General features: G+C 55.4%; 1 protein-coding gene across 1 annotated transcript; it reads left to right on the forward strand.

Annotated features, from left to right (window-relative positions):
- Window positions 1–40: 40 nt before the first annotated feature.
- Window positions 41–14337, forward strand: LOC119105872 (activin receptor type-1). Its single transcript, XM_037229425.1, has 9 exons — window positions 41–185; window positions 4375–4571; window positions 5399–5606; window positions 6248–6492; window positions 6945–7159; window positions 7931–8153; window positions 9031–9212; window positions 9597–9822; window positions 11627–14337. The coding sequence occupies exons 2-9, from the start codon at window positions 4392–4394 to the stop codon at window positions 11765–11767; spliced, it is 1620 nt and encodes a 539-aa protein (XP_037085320.1). The 5' UTR covers window positions 41–185; window positions 4375–4391; the 3' UTR covers window positions 11768–14337.
- Window positions 14338–15783: the final 1446 nt, after the last annotated feature.

Below are 15783 nucleotides of genomic sequence, written 5' to 3' on the forward strand. Positions count from 1 at the left end.
AAATGCGTCATTATTGTCAAGAAATAATTCGTGTTATTTGTGGTCGTGGTATTATTCGTGTTAATCGTAGGGTTATTTTGCACGGGCATTTCAGGCATCTCGTGGCTCTGGTCCTAGCATCCTTAATTGTGAGCGGGCCGTTTTTTTGGTGCCAGTTAGGTGGAAAGCTTATATACAAGAAGAAGGTAAGGACTGGGTTGCTATTTTCTCATCTGTTGTCGAAGAAAAATATTTTGCCTGTGATGATTTGAGAGGCATGCGAAAGTGATAGGGCTCTCGAAAAACGTATCTGCAGTGCACTACTAAAAGTTGATGGATGATTTTGCGGTTCATTTGGTGGGCACATGGCTTTTCTGCTTTCTGTCAAATGAGTGTTTTGCTTAGTTATTGACTATGGGTATACACCTTACCTGTATAACATTCCTATTTGGAGAATGGCCCCCTTGAAACCCCAGCAGCATAGTGCATTGAGCAAAACCAAAAGCTCAGTAATATTAATATGTTTTCTGTCACTTACTTGTTTTGATTAAAGCTCTTCTTCCACATGTTGCCTCCATGTTATGGGAAAGGTATCTGGATTAAAGATTGGAAAGGTTAAGGTCAAGGTTAAAGATTGGAAAGGTTAAGGTTAAGGTTAAAGATTGGGAAGGTTAGGCCTAAAGATTGGAAAGGTTATCTGGATGGGTGTGACATCTTCAGTTTCAATGTTTAAGCTAGCAATCTGTCTACTATTTAAAGGACCATCTTCATCACCATCACTTTTTACACTGTTGATCAACATTTGAAGGAAATGCTGGTCTGTGTCTCTTAGCTTGAAGAGTGAAAACTGAAATACTTGCCAGGCAGATGAGCATGATACTTGTTTTTAGTGTATCTAGAATCATATTGCACACATGCATGCATGGTTGCATGGCATGAATGTGTTTTTTACCCATGTACACCTTGGTTTTATAAGTTTGCACAATCATTTCTCATTCCCAGATCAAAGAACTCATTGAAGTTATCTGCTGATGCTGCCAACTTTGTTAGCTATTTGTCCATTCAAGTTATTTATCTCACTTGGTTTATTTGACAAGACAAATAATATGTGCATCTGTGCTGGAGGGTGCTTACCACTTTGTTGCAGTTTGCACTTGAGATTCATTTGTATTTGGCTAAATGCTTGCATAGGTATGCATTTATTCAGCCTGATCTCCTTACCCCAGTTTGAGAGCTTGATATCTTGGTATTAGCTGATGAAGGATAATATGGGCTCTGTGTTATTCATGTTTGGTTGGCATGGCAACTTAAATATGAGTGGTAATAAGTGTGAAAAATTATAATTTCAAAGAACCTAACCTGGCTCCTACTTATATTGCTGGTGTAAATACCAGACCCTGGATTGTAGCTTTCATGGGTTTGTTCGCAAAACATCAGAACTTAATTCTGACCTTGTTACCTTGATACCTTGATACCTAGATACCTAGATTCCTTGTGTGAGGATTTATATATATATATATATATATATATATAATTCCTTCCTAAAATTAGTATATATGTGTTGGATCAGGATGTCAGCATGTTGGATCAGGTCCATCTTTGGAACATGGGGGGGTTCTCTCCATCCCCCTCTCAGTGTGCTTCGCTGTTTAGATGTGCAGGCCTGCAAACTTACATTTTGTGCCTTGGAACATTATGAGACAGACCAGGCAATAAAAGGAGTATGTCACCTTTTCATACATTTTACTTATCAGATCAGACATGTCTGGTTGGTGATGCCAGTTTTCTTGAAGTCCTTCTGACTAGCTCAGAATTTTATTTCCAATGGTGCTGTCGTGGTAGGAACCTCATTGAACTCCCAGCTCACCACTGTGACAGTCATACATTTCAATTTTCTTGATTTCTCTGAATGTGTGCATGCATGTATGTGTGCAAGCATGTGTGTGATGTTTGCAACACACAAAGTTGTCTAAATACTTGAGTAATTAATGCCATAAAGGCCTTAAACACATGAACACTCATGAAAAAATATGCAAAGATGAGCCTATTATCCCATGAATTCAACAAATGGTTGACTTTGCTTCTAAGGCTTTGATTTTTCCCCTATTGCATTAACCACAGAGCCTTTTTTGGAGCACACTTTGGCTTTGGGAACCATAGTATCACATGTTCTGTAATGACACTCTGGGTTAAACTTCTACCTGTGTGCTTCTTGGTAACTGAGCCATTCACAAGCACTCTCTTGTACTTAAGTCATTCATACCAGTGGAGTTAGAATGTCAAACTCTGCAGGTCCACAATGTGTGGATTAAAACAGCTCAAAAGTGGTACATCTGACCCGTAACAGGAGATGACAGTCCTCAGCAGGTTGTGCCGTCGCCATGACAATGGCATTCGCGACAGCGCGGTTGTGGGCTCAGGATGCACTCTGGGGCTACTAAGAAAGGAAGAAGTAGTGAGGCAACTAAGCATTGCCAGCTTAATTTGGACTAAAAGATAGTGAAAGTTGATGCCTTTATTATCTCTTGATGATGCTGCAGTGGCACTACCCAGTGCTATTATTAGATGTAAGTGGTCCTGAGATTTGTTGATAAGTGCATTTGAAAGGAATGTTGTGCATATAAATAAGATGGTAGTTACAATATTCCTCTAAGAAAATCCAGGAGAATGGAGAGATAGATGTGTTGATATTTCAGTGACATGCCTTTATCAAAATGACTATTAGTGGCAAGTTCAAAAGTGGCCACCGACCCTATTTTGATTTTTCATTTTTTTTCAACATTTGTTACTGATATTTGTTTTGATAAATGTATTTTGCGGAAATATCGGCGCATGTATCTCTCTATTCTCGTGGTTTTCTATGAGGAATAGGGCCATTTTTACGGTATCAAGGTTTCACTGGAATGCGTTTCTAAAATATGCCCCAAAGGTGGGACACGTCTTTTCATATGTCACCAAAATGGAGCAGAATGCGAAATGGCTACCAGAAACGCCATTGCCAAACTGAACTCTTTCATCCTAAAAGAGCAGCAAATAATAAAAAGAAAACGGAACAAGATCTGGACTAAATGGATGGTCGCCTTGGATGTGCTCACTGTTGCCGCATGAGCTGGTGGTCTGCCAGAGGTGGTAGCAGTGGTGGTGACTGTATCTTCGGCGTTTCGCAAGGACACGGGATCAGGTTATGTCACGTGACCCTGGCCTGACCTGCGGGTGTGCGGTGCCGTACGGCGGCTAGCGCCGGGTGAGACATAGGCTGCAGGCCAGGGAAAATGAATGTATAATGAATATATCAGCTTGTAAAAACAACAGCATTTTATCTCAGTCGGTGAGGTTGGATGTGGCACACCTGATGGCAATGCCATACAATGGGTTTTCCTTATAACTTTTACAAAATTAATGCCATGATCCTGTCATATATACCAGTGTAGCTTGTTCACCAGAGACAGACAGCTGTTCAAGTAGGATTGTTAGGATCTGCAATAAGGCTTTGTGTGCCAGTGGAGCATTGTCTGAGCCCTCCTTATCCAGCAATTTCAGTAAAGATCCAGTTAAGTTTTGCTTCTGTGACCACTACAGGCTTAGTTTGTGGTGTGATCTGTGATGCCCTTTGCGAACCAAGTTCGTAGTCATATGACATGATGTATGTGCAGCTTTGGCTTGTTGTTTGAATTTTTAAGGTTTTGTCTCATTTATTAATGCTTTAAACTTGCATGGCAGAACACGGCTGGTCAGTCTAGGCTTATTTTCACAAGCCAGGACCCCAGAGGCTGGCCTGAGAGATTGTGCATTCTGCCTATTGAATCTGGCTTATCATCCCATTTAAAACTATTGACGATGGCTTGTCATCCCATAAAAAAGCATAAGGTATGAATACTGGTGCCTGGTGAGAATTTGAGCTAAGAGCTCTGCCTTTTTGCTTCATTGATATGATTCCCGACTGGGACATGGTTCTTGGTGGTATCAGTGATGCAGTTGCAACCTGAGTCTTGGTTCTCGCTGGATCACCCGGCATTAGTGCAGACTGACTCTCGACCTTGCTGGGTCATGACCTAACATCAGGCCGAACCTCGGATTATCTTCTGGCGGAGCATGCCTCCTGCTGTTGTTCCCAGTACAGTCAAATGCTGTGTCCTGGTCACTACTGGATCCTTGAGCTCGACTCTGGCCAGTGCCTGGGTTCTTCCTTCTTCAGGGTCAGCCGGAATATATCTAGGAAAGCAGGCCCATAGCTTGTGGTGAGCGGCAGTCTCGCGTCTCCATCCCCATGCCGTCACATTCGGCCATCAGCGGGGCGGCACTGCACGCGACGTCCGCGCTGTCAGCCGGTGCCGGCTCACCTGTCCCGGCGGCACAGCCCGTGTCGCCGTCACTGACGGGAGGCGCCGCCGGCAGGGCGCGGGGCTGCCGCGATGGAGCGCGGCACGGCGCCGCCGCTGGCCGCGCTCAACGACTCGGCCGAGGCGGGCGGCTCGCTGCTGGACCGGCTCTCCGAGAGCACGCTGCTGGCCGACCTGGCGCTGGACAAGTACAGCTGCTGGCAGTGCAACCACCCCTGCGACGAAATCACCGAATGCGTCGGAGCACTCAGGGTAGGGGACTATGTCGCCGCTTTTGTGTGTTGTGGGCCACCTGGGGGGTAAACAGTTAATGACGGATGTGGAGCAGCTCCTGCGTTTGGTCTTAGAATTAGGTTAACATGTGATACTTTTATATGCTCTGTGCAGACTGCCGAAGGGATGGTGTGTAGTCCGAAAATGTGGCGGGAGTGAACTCCGAACATATGAGTCGGTCTTCCCTGACATAAGGCGCCAGGTCACCGGACCGACACGGTGCGTGTCTCCCGCTGTGGTCAGCGTTCACCGTGTGTGGCTCCACCGCATGTTCGCATGTGCCTCGTCTACCGCGGGGGTGGGGATGGGATGGGTGACATTTTTCATGTGACCGTGCGTAGACGTTGTGTTCTCCGAGTATGCACCGCCGGGCCAAGGCGGCCGCCCGGAGGCTGACGCCGTACGCCGGAGACGGCCGACGCTGCGGCATGGCCCCCGGGGCCGGCTCGGCCCGCTGCCCGGCGCCCGGGGCCGGCTCGGTCCGCTGCCCGGCGCCCGGGGCCGGCTCGGCCCGCTGCCCGGCGCCCGGGGCCGGCTCGGCCCGCTGCCCGGCGCCCGGAGCCGGCTCGGCCCGCTGCCCGGCGTCCGGAGCCGGCCCGATTCGCTGTCCGATGCCCTGCCGCTGGCGAGGAGGGCCGCGTCGTCGGTCACCCTACCGTCGGGACCGGGATGTTTGGTTTGTTGGTGTTGTAGGCGGCGGCGGGCTCGTCGCCGGACGTTCCCTGGCCGTCCAGCCGGCGGCGAGACCGGCTGGGGTGCTGGAACGTGGGGCGGACAGATGACGCGCTTCGGTGTCGGGCCTCCAGTGTTTCTCGGCGCTGGACCAGAGTGAAGACTTCGGCGGACAGCCGCACCGCGCGCGCGGCTGCATCACGGAAGTGAACAAGGTGCTCTTCTTCTGCCGCACCAAGAAGTTCAAGCGGAAGGAGTACCAGTACGCGTTCCACTGCTGCGAGGGCAACAACTGCAACGACGGCGAGTTCCCCGCCCTGCCCGTACTTCCCGAGCTCGAGGGTAAGGCCCTGTGTGCGAAGTGGAGTGCTGGAGATATTTTTCTGGTGTCTCGTGCTGCTCAGGCTGTGTTCTTTTTTCCTTTCCAGCTGTTGTTTGAGCTGGGTGTGTCACGATATTTAAATGACATGTTGAATAGTGCGAGTTGCGCATGTGGACTTCTCTATGGCTTTACATTTGACGAATATGTTTGCATGTTGCCAAAGATGATGTCTTTCCGTGATGGGATTTGCCGTTGAATGTCCCGTACATTTGCCGCGGTAGGTTTTGGCCGCCGGGCAGCGGTGGCGAGCTGTCGCTGTCGCTCATCTGTCGGTGGCGAACTGCCGCTCATCCGCTCTCTTCTGCTGACCCGTCCGGTGCTGTCACCGACGCCCGGGGGACGCGGAGCCCCTCTGGCGCCGCTCGCTGTGCTCAATCCTGGCACAGCCGTGCGTGGTATGACGCTGGGCGGTGTCGGCCCTCTCCGCCGGCAGTGTTTCCCCGCCGGCTGCGTCTCCCCGCCGGCTGCGCCTCCCCGCCGGCTGCGCCTCCCCGCCGGCCGCGCCTCCCCGCCGGCTGCGTCTCCCCGCCGGCTGCGTCTCCCCGCCGGCTGCGCCTCTCCGCCCGCTGCGTCTCTCCACCCGTGCTCTCCCGCCCGGCAGAGCCTGGCTCCGGCGTCTCGTCGAGCCAGTACTACGGCCGGCTGGTGCTGTCGGCGCTGGCGCCGGTGGCGCTGCTGCTGCTGGCGCTTGGGGTGCTGCTGCTGGTCTGGCTGTGGCGGCGCCACCGTCACCGGCGCGCCGGCCCCGCCGACGCCGGCGAGGCACAGAAGCCGATGCTCGGCTCGTCCCAGCTACTGGAGGACGAGATGATCCGCGCCCGGCAGACGGGGGACTCCACGCTCCGGGTACGGCAGCGGGTGGTAGACAGTGGCCAACCCGCCCGGCCGGTGATGTTCGACCCACCAGACCCCGCTGGTGTGGCAGACGTGTGTGCTGGGGCCTCCACTCGTAGGACAGCCCCTGGGAGCAGTCATTGGGCGCCAGTGTGTGTAGTGTGGAGGGGGGGGGGGGGGGGGGGGGGGACGGCAGGCACGACGCCGGGACAGGCCAACTCGCCTTATGTCTGTTTGTCGGTATGGAAGACCAAGAAAGACCCCAAAAACAAAGTATTCTTTAAACCAAATGTGTCATATGATCGTAGTTTATCATGCGTGGTCTTTTCGGCTCCACTCGTTCTTCGTACCGTACAATACGGTCCGACTGGCACTGGATCGGACGGTCCGCGCCGTTCCCCTGGCGCGGGCGGCGGCCGGCCCGGGCTGGGGATCGACTGACGCGTGTGGTCGGGCGCCGACAGGAGGTGCTGGAGCACTCGATGACGTCCGGCTCGGGCTCGGGCCTGCCGCTGCTCATCCAGCGCACGCTCGCCAAGGAGATCACGCTGGAGGAGTGCGTCGGCAACGGCCGCTACGGCCAGGTGTGGCGCGGCGTCTGGCAGGGCGATCACGTGGCCGTCAAGATCTTCTACTCGCGCGACGAGGCGTCCTGGACCCGCGAGACAGAGATCTACAGGTGAGCTCGGTCAGCTCTCCTCTGCTGGGGAGATGAGAGCGGATATGGACCTGGACCCGCGAGATCGAAATCTACAGGTGAGCTGGGCCAGGTCTCCCCTGCTGGGGAGCTGAGAGCAGAGATGGACCTGGACCCGCGAGACCGAGATCTACAGGTGGACTCGGCCAGATCTCCTCTATGAACGCTACCAGGCGAAAACAAACAGCTGATGGAAACAAGGCGCTATGAGACATAGACCATTGCATTACTGCTGCAGTGCATATAGCGTACATATTTTGGATAAATGATATATTACTTGCGTTTGGAATGGCGCGTATTAGAAGTGAACAGTACGCTGACTTCGGTATGTGCGTCCGAGCACATGCCATTGATCTTGTTTCGCTTGTTTGCCTCTGTTGCATTGTCTTTGTATTGTTGGTGAGCTTGAATGAGCTGCCCGTAATCCAGTGTTATTTGCTCCTCTTCTCCTCCACCAGAGAGATAGTCATCATATACTGCGAAACCGCTGAATGTTCCACAAACTGACAGGAAGCATTGCAAGTACAAACACCGGGCATCCTTTTTGTTTTCTTGTTTTCTTGACCAGGCTGGGGTCGATCTGTGCTTTCTGCCTGCCAGCCGTGTTGTCCGTGGCCGCAGCGCTGGCGCCACCTGAACAACACCAGCGGGGAGTGTTGAGTGGGGCGGCCGCCACTGTGCGGCGCTGCTCTCAGGGCCGGGCGGCGTCCGCTCGCCTGACGCCCGTTACCCCCCGTGCCCCGCTGCCGGCAGCACCGCCATGCTGCGCCACGCCAACATCCTGGGCTACCTGGGCTCGGACATGGCGTCGCGCAACTCGTGCACGCAGCTGCTGCTGGTGGCGCACTACCACCCGCTGGGCTCGCTATACGACCACCTGAACCGCCAGACGCTCACGCTCGACCACTGCCTGCTGCTGCTCATCTCGGCCGTTAACGGACTGAATCACCTGCACTCGGAGCTGCACGGCACGCAGGTGAGCCGAGGGCACGACGGAGCATCGCGCCCGAGGGACGGCGGCGGCTGTGGTGATTCCCAGAGGGACGGCGGCGGCTGTGGTGGCTCCCAGGGGGATGGCGGCGGCTGTGGTGGCTCCCAGGGGGACGGTGGAGGCTGTGGTGGCTCCCAGAGGGACGGCGGCGGCTGTGGTGACTCCCAGAGGGACGGCGGCATCTGTGGTGGCTCCCAGGGGGACGGTGGCGGCTGTGATGGTTCCCAGGGGGACGGCGGCGGCTGTGATGGCTCCCAGAGGGACGGCGGCGACTGTGGTGGCTCACAGGAGGACGGCGGCGGCTGTGATGGCTCTCCGGGGGATGACGGCGACTGTGGTGGCTCTCCGGGGGATGACGGCGACTGTGGTGGCTCTCCGGGGGATGACGGCGACTGTGGTGGCTCACAGGAGGACGGCGGCGGCTGTGATGGCCCTCCGGGGGATGACGGCGGCTGTGATGGCTCCCCGGGGGATGACGGCGGCTGTGATGAACTCTCCGGAGGATGATGTGAAGGACTATCTTTACATCGGACGGCCTCGTTATGGCTATTGGTGGCATGGTAGAAATACTCTGCAAATAATTTTACTGTCAAGGTTTTGAGCACTATCTCAGTTTCGGTGACGTGTGACGAAGAAAGCGTTCATTGTCCAGGCGCCAGCCATACTGGGTGGGAAATACGATCCTAACTGCGCTGGGCAGTGCGACTCGTGCAACTAAGTCACGGTGAAAATAGAGGCTGTCCCTGATTGTCATCCCTGATCGAAACTGTCCCTGATTTTCCTGGATCTCCCCAACAGTGTTTGTTCGTATGGTTTGTGTGGTGTCCGTTCGTCAGTTCGACACATGCGTGTTTGTGTCCAGGGCAAGCCGGCGATCGCGCACCGGGACATCAAGACCAAGAACATCCTGGTGAAGAACAACGGCGAGTGCGTGATCGCCGACCTGGGCCTGGCCGTCACGCACCGCCAGGGCCACATCGACCTCGGCAACAACCTGCGCGTCGGCACACGCCGCTACATGCCGCCCGAGGTGCTGGATGAGAGGTGAGAACACGGACATCCGGCGTCTTACGCAGATCGAGGTGTTGGACGAGAGGTGAGAACACGGACACCCGGCGTTACATGCCACCCGAGGTGCTGGACGAGGGGTGAGAGCACGGACACCCGGCGTTACACGCCGATCGAGGTGCTGGACGAGAGGTGAGAACACGGACACTCGACGTTGCATGTCGATTGAGGTGCTGGACGAGAGGTGAGAACACGGACACTCGACGTTGCATGCAGATCAAGGTGTTGGACGAGAGGTAAGTTACAACCGATGAGACGTGGGCACCTGGTGGTTTAGTTTTCAGGTGTTTCGTTTTCTCGTCTCCATCCTGGGTCAGACGCCTCGCCGCTGTACTCATCCCTGGTCGTTCTGCCCGACAGCATCAACAAGGAGTCGTTCGAGTCGTTCCTCAAGTCGGACATGTACGCGTTCGGCTTGGTGATGTGGGAGGTGACGCGCCGCTGCTCGTCCAGCGGCCGGGCCGAGCCGTACCGACCGCCCTACCACGACGTCGTGCCGGCCGACCCGGGCTTCGACGACATGCGCAAGATCGTATGCGTTGACCAGCACCGACCGGTGATCCCAAATCACTGGTCCGGACACCCGGTCAGTGGGGCGGCGCAGGAGGACCTGCGGTGGGGAGGGCGGGCTGGGGTCCGGACACCCGGTCAGTGGGGCGGCGCAGGAGGACCTGCGGTGGGGAGGGCGGGCTGGGGTCCGGACACCCGGTCAGTGGGGCGACGCAGGAGGACCTGCGGTGGGGAGGGCGGGCTGGGGTCCGGACACCCGGTCAGTGGGGCGACGCGGGAGGACCTGCGGTGGGGAGGGCGGGCTGGGGTCCGGACACCCGGTCAGTGGGGCGACGCGGGAGGACCTGCGGTGGGGAGGGCGGGCTGGGGTCCGGACACCCGGTCAGTGGGGGCGACGCGGGAGGACCTGCGGTGGGGAGGGCGGGCTGGGGTCCGGACACCCGGTCAGTGGGGCGACGCGGGAGGACCTGCGGTGGGGAGGGCGGGCTGGGGTCCGGACACCCGGTCAGTGGGGCGACGCGGGAGGACCTGCGGTGGGGAGGGCGGGCTGGGGTCCGGACACCCGGTCAGTGGGGCGACGCAGGAGGACCTGCGGTGGGGAGGGCGGGCTGGGATCCGGACTTCTGGCCGGTGAGGCGACACAGGACGTGGGCCGGGGAGGGAGAGGGCGTCGCTCCCCATAATGGTTCGGACGACCGACCGATGCCGGTGTTCCTGGGCATTGTTCTGTGCTGACTGAAGTTAACTGTGCAAGGCCATGAGCAATCAGCAGGCAACCTTTCGATCCATCCGCCCATTGCGCTTGAGTAGCAGTGTTTTGGTTCTAAACCTTGAGTCCAGGCTGCTAAAAAGCTAGGCATGTTCCCAGCAATTGATTAGTCATGACGCGTATCACAGCTGAATGTATTCCTAGCTATTGATCAATCATGACCCTCATCACAGCTGTGTATATTCCCAGCAATTGATCAATCATGACTCCATCACAGCTGTATGTATTCCTAGTCACTGATCAATCATGACCCTCATCACAGCTGTATATATTCGTAGCTATTCATTAATCATGACCCTCCTCACAGCTGTATGTATTCCTAGCCATCGATCAGTCATGACCCTCATCACAGCTGGATGATGATCAGCCATTGATCAATCATGAGCCCATCACAGCTGTAGGTATTCCTAGCCATTGATCAGTCATGACCCTCATCACAGCTGGATGTATTCCTAGCCATTAGTCAATCATGACCCTCATCACAGCTGTATGTATTCCTAGCCATTAGTCAATCATGACCCTCATCACAGCTGTATGTATTCCTAGCCATTGATCAATCGTGACCCTCATCACAGCTGAATGATGATCAGCTATTGATCGATCGTGACCCCCATCACATTTGGATGTATTCCTAGTCATTAATCATTAATTGTCTTCATGGCAGCTGTATGTATTCCTAGCCATTTATCAATCATAACCCTCAGCACAGCTGACAGAGGCAGTTGCGATACTAAGGACTGGGTGCAGCCAGTTATATATGCTGGTAACAGAGATACCCCGACACGGCTGTGCGACCCCTGCAGTGTGTACTGCGGTCCTGTCGAGTGTGTTGCGTCCTCTCAACCCGATAGCGTGCGTGTCACTTGATCTAGACCGCAGTCTGGCGTGGTCCGCTTGACCTGACATCGTGGGCATCTTCTTACCCTGAACGTCGACTTGACCTCAGCGGGCCGTGTCTCGTGACCCTGACCGTTGCTCGCCGCGGCTCGGCCCTGACCCCACACCGCGAGTGTTCTTGACCCGTGACCCGCTCCTCCGCCCGCTGGTCGGCCTGACCTGACGCCGTGCTGGGCCCGTGACCTGACTGTCGCTGGCCGCGGCCCGCCGGCAGACTCTGGTCGGCATGGCCAAGCTGATGAAGGAGTGCTGGCACCACAGCGCCATGGTGCGGCTGACGGCGCTGCGGCTTAAGAAGTCCCTCGTTCGCCTAGAGGGCGCCATCAAGCCGGCCAACAACAAGGTGGACCTGTAGCGGCCGCGCCGACGCGCCGCCGCCGAGGCTCCGGCGCGGAAGTAGCGAAGAGGCTGCCCTCTGGCGGCGGACGGCGCGCGTCGCCGTGTCATCAGCGCAGAGGTACCGGGAGATGCTGCCATCTGGTGCCGGACGGCGCCAGCAGGCTCGCTGGCCGCCGTCGGCCCGCTGCTCCTCTGGCGGGCTGGCTGTGGGCACGTTTACCGATGGACGGGCTGTGCGTCCGCTGCATGTCTACGTAACGTGTGAATATGCCGATTTTTGTACATGTGCCTTACCGCGCGCGAGCCGTTGGTGAGACTTCGCCGGTTTTGTAAGTGGACAAGCGCGCAAGTGAAGCTTTGTAAGTATGCGCGCCATTGGAGCGTGCCGCTTGTGAGACGGCGCCGGCCGCGGGTGCCGGTCCCTTCGCGAGGCTGGCGTGTGGTGGCCCCACCCGCGCTCTGCTGGAGTCGGTCGCAGTGCCGAGGTGCGGAGGGCGCTGAGCGTGCTCGGGGTTTCGTGCGGCGGCTCGGGTGCCTGGCGGGGGCCGTCAGATGCCGGCCACGGCGCGCCGGCCTCGGGCTGCGGCCCGCCGCAGGTGGCGGCGGGGTTGCTGCGGTCGCCACTGTGGTGGCGGGACCAGGACAGTGCGCTCCCATGCGACTCCGAAGAAATCGGTGCCTTGTGGCGGCGAGGTGCCAGATGGTTCGGCACATCTGAGTCCGCCGCGCATGAACGCTGCTCCAGTCACTGAAGCCGCCGACCTCAGCCATGAGTCTCAACGAGCTTCGAACCGCGCTGTTCTGAGGACCACCAGGACCCGGAACTGCTCCTCAAACGGTGTCCTCTCGGCGTAGCGTCGGGCCCCAGGCGGGCCCATCCCGCTGGATCTCCAGCCGCCGGCTGCCGCTGTACGCTGATGCCTACACCCCTTACAAACCACCGTAGCAGCCAGGTAGTTGCTAGTGTCTCGTGTCGAATGTGTCGATGCCACTGTGCCGTAGGCACGTTGCATGTTCGGGCCGTACGAAGGTGTGAGATCCATGGCGTTTCTCGCGGCGCCTTGTTGGTCACTGTGGCTTCACACATTGTGCCATACGTGAAAGTCTCCCTGATAGCCGTTTTAGTTGTGCGCTATAGTCGTAGACTGGACATTAGCCGCCGCGTACGTCGCGTGGTTTGTTTGCTTCCTTGCTATTAGCGCTGTATGCAGGCGTATGGTTTTGTGGGTCGAGCCGCATGCACCATTAGAATATGCCGTTGGTGCGATGCATTCTTGCCGTGTGACAGGCACACTGCTACCAAGAGTGCAAAACCACGCTTCTGATCCGTCAGCCGCTGTCTGTGAGGTGTCGGCGACCGTACACGTACCGTTGGTAGGTGCCACGAGCACGATACGCACGAGACCAATCGCATGCCTTGAACAGGTGACGTCACCGCCTTGCTCCACGTGCCGCGTTCTCCCAGCGGGAGTCTGCACGTTCCGTTCGGTTGCGCTGAAATGTGATGTGGTCGGCTTGCTCTGCTGCCGGTCCTCCGTACCCGATCTGTCGGTCTCTGGCCCTGCATGTGTGTTTGTTCCGCCGTAATGTCCTCCGGGCCCGGCTTTGTTACGCTCGCGGTCCGTCTGGCCGCTCTGTGCGTGCCGCTGCGCCGGCGCGTGAGCCGTCAGCCCCGCGCGTCGGCGTGGCCCCTGGTGGCGTCGCCTGGACCGCGTCCCCCGAGTGCCGCTGTGTGTCCCGCCGGGCTTGTTTCGGTTTCGGATAGCGGCGCCAAGTTCGGAGCTGCGAACGCGCTGTGTCCGCCCGCAGGCCCGGTGCCGGTCTGCTTCGCTGTTGACGTGCAGCAGCCCAGCTTTCTCGTAACGACTAACATGCCAGAGAGGAAACTGCACGTTTCGACGGGGTATTGCTCCCACTCCACTTTGATGAAAATATGAGGCCATCTATTTTTGCTGGAGCGTAGACTAGCAGCTGTAGATAGTGCAAGCCGTGGGATCAGCGTAGTTAGCATCGCACTTGGTGCGAGTTAACTACTTAACGGGCGTTGAGGGATGTGACGTGTGTTGGTCGATTGAAGCGTCGGTCGGTTCCGAAATATTGCAGACGTTTTGAATGTGGTACTTCTTGCTGTCGGTGCCGATTACGAACGTTTTGGCGAAGAAATCTCGTGTGCATCGTACGCGCTTATTCGTGATGAGGTCTCTTGTGTGCGACTGCCCTTGTAGGCTACCGAGGAATGTTTTGTACTGGAGATGGGAATCAAAATGTGAAATTGCATTTGCCAAATGTGTCTTACCTGTTGAAACCGGCGGAAGTTATTATGACGTTTGTTCGTTTGTCTTGGTTGAACTGATGCCTGGAATCACGCTGATGGGAAGTACAATTAAGTAGACAGGTGTGAAAGATGCAAGCAACATGAAACATGACTTACGTAATTTGTCGTACGTGGTGCGTATATGAAGTGTTTTGTATGTTCATTTATTGTGTTTTTACACTGGCTTGATTTGCTTTGCCTTCCAGACCAAAAAATGGCCAGATGCTTGCAGGGAGCTATGAATAAGCGCAATAAATCGAGCAGAAACTAATGCTGGTATGGTATTGAGGCCATGGTCGATTGCCTCGCCTGAGGTATGCGCTATGGTAATCTTTTAGAACGGCTGCTCATAAGCCATCGACGTTTTTGTTTTGGGCGGCTCTGTTGCGGGCCTCCGCTCTCAGCCACCGACTGGGAGACTGTCGGCGGCGTCCAGGATTTGGTGTAACCTGAAGCTGTCTGTGTATCTGCGCGCCAGAGCCAAAGGCTGGTGGTTCGCTTCGTGCCGAATAAGGAACTGCAGGATGGACGCCTGGACAGGCGCCGGTCCCGAGCAGCCCCCCTCCGCGGTCAGGCTGCCGCCAACGCTCCGCTGCTGAATCACGCCGATGCTGGCGCCCGACGCCTAAACAAGCCTCCGGGCTGTGCCTGAACACGGAGCCACTTTTACCTAAGAGACATCGCCAGCCAACAAGAAGGACTTGTGTTGTCTGGGGTGTTGTACGCTCGGGGTGGGCTAGCACCGCTGCGAAGTCGCGTGTTATTCATCCAGAGCATTTGGGGTTTAGGCGGGTGGGGGAGGTAGGTTACTGCGGTGATCATGAATGACAATATTGTCAATTGTGGTGCGCTTTCATAAGTGTCTGCAAAAGGTGTTAAGGAAACTGTCAGAAAGGATTTGTGTGCTTGCTCTTAACATATCCTTGCCATGAGCAAAAGAAGCCTCAAATTCTTGTTTTTTCGGCATGGTGGGTTATATGAGGTTTATGAGCAAAATAGTTGACTTGCGTTAAAGCTGGGGTACTGGTTAAACGAAATGTCAATCTGAAACAATCACTGAAATATATTATTAGAACGTCGAACACTGCGCGACCTTACGAAGCCTGTCGACATAGCCGTCTTTGTTTTGCATAACCCTTACCCTAGAAATGCGCATTGGGCGGAAGGATGTAGGAGCCTGGAAGATGCGTTATACTGATCTCTTTTATTGGCAGGTGCTGCACGGGCTCAAACGCTTCCTGAATCGACCGCCTAAGGTCTTTGAAGCTTCAATTTTGCTTAGCCTTATTCAATGGTTACCATGAGCACTACGTTGAAACATGGAGTGCTGGGGGCATTGTGACAGTAAATCCCACTGCTTTCCCGTTATCTTCTTGTTGGCAGTACCTCCCAGTACATTGAAGTCTGGTTACTTTCAGCATTCGCCGTAATGGTTTGTTTACACAGGTGTTGGTAGGCATGGCATTGGTAGTCGCAGTGATAGTGACAGTGATAGCGTTAGTTATGGTATGGTAATGTAAGGTGTGGTAACGTTTAACGTTAGCTGATACACGTCCTATGCTGCCTATCATGGGGCCCATGCACGTGTGTCCGGCACTCTGAAAAAACGCCTGTCTTAACGCCCATTGTGGGTTCTAAAACCCACAATGTCGAAACAATTTTCACTGATATAAAAACTAGTTAACACGCCACTCGATATCTTACTTAGCCACGCCTAA

Source organism: Pollicipes pollicipes, unplaced genomic scaffold (assembly GCF_011947565.3).
Source record: "Pollicipes pollicipes isolate AB1234 unplaced genomic scaffold, Ppol_2.1 Scaffold_6138;HRSCAF=7277_pilon_pilon_pilon, whole genome shotgun sequence".
In the NCBI taxonomy this organism is placed as follows: Eukaryota; Metazoa; Arthropoda; class Thecostraca; order Pollicipedomorpha; family Pollicipedidae; genus Pollicipes; species Pollicipes pollicipes.

Excerpts from the sequence above, each read along its gene's own strand:
- LOC119105872 (XM_037229425.1), top strand. The coding sequence starts at position 4,392 with ATGGAGCGCGGCACGGCGCCGCCGCTGGCCGCGCTCAACGACTCGGCC. Across the intron at positions 5,607-6,247 it reads CGTACTTCCCGAGCTCGAGG|AGCCTGGCTCCGGCGTCTCG; the intron begins GTAAGGCCCTGT and ends CCCGCCCGGCAG. Across the intron at positions 9,823-11,626 it reads ATCACTGGTCCGGACACCCG|ACTCTGGTCGGCATGGCCAA; the intron begins GTCAGTGGGGCG and ends GCCCGCCGGCAG.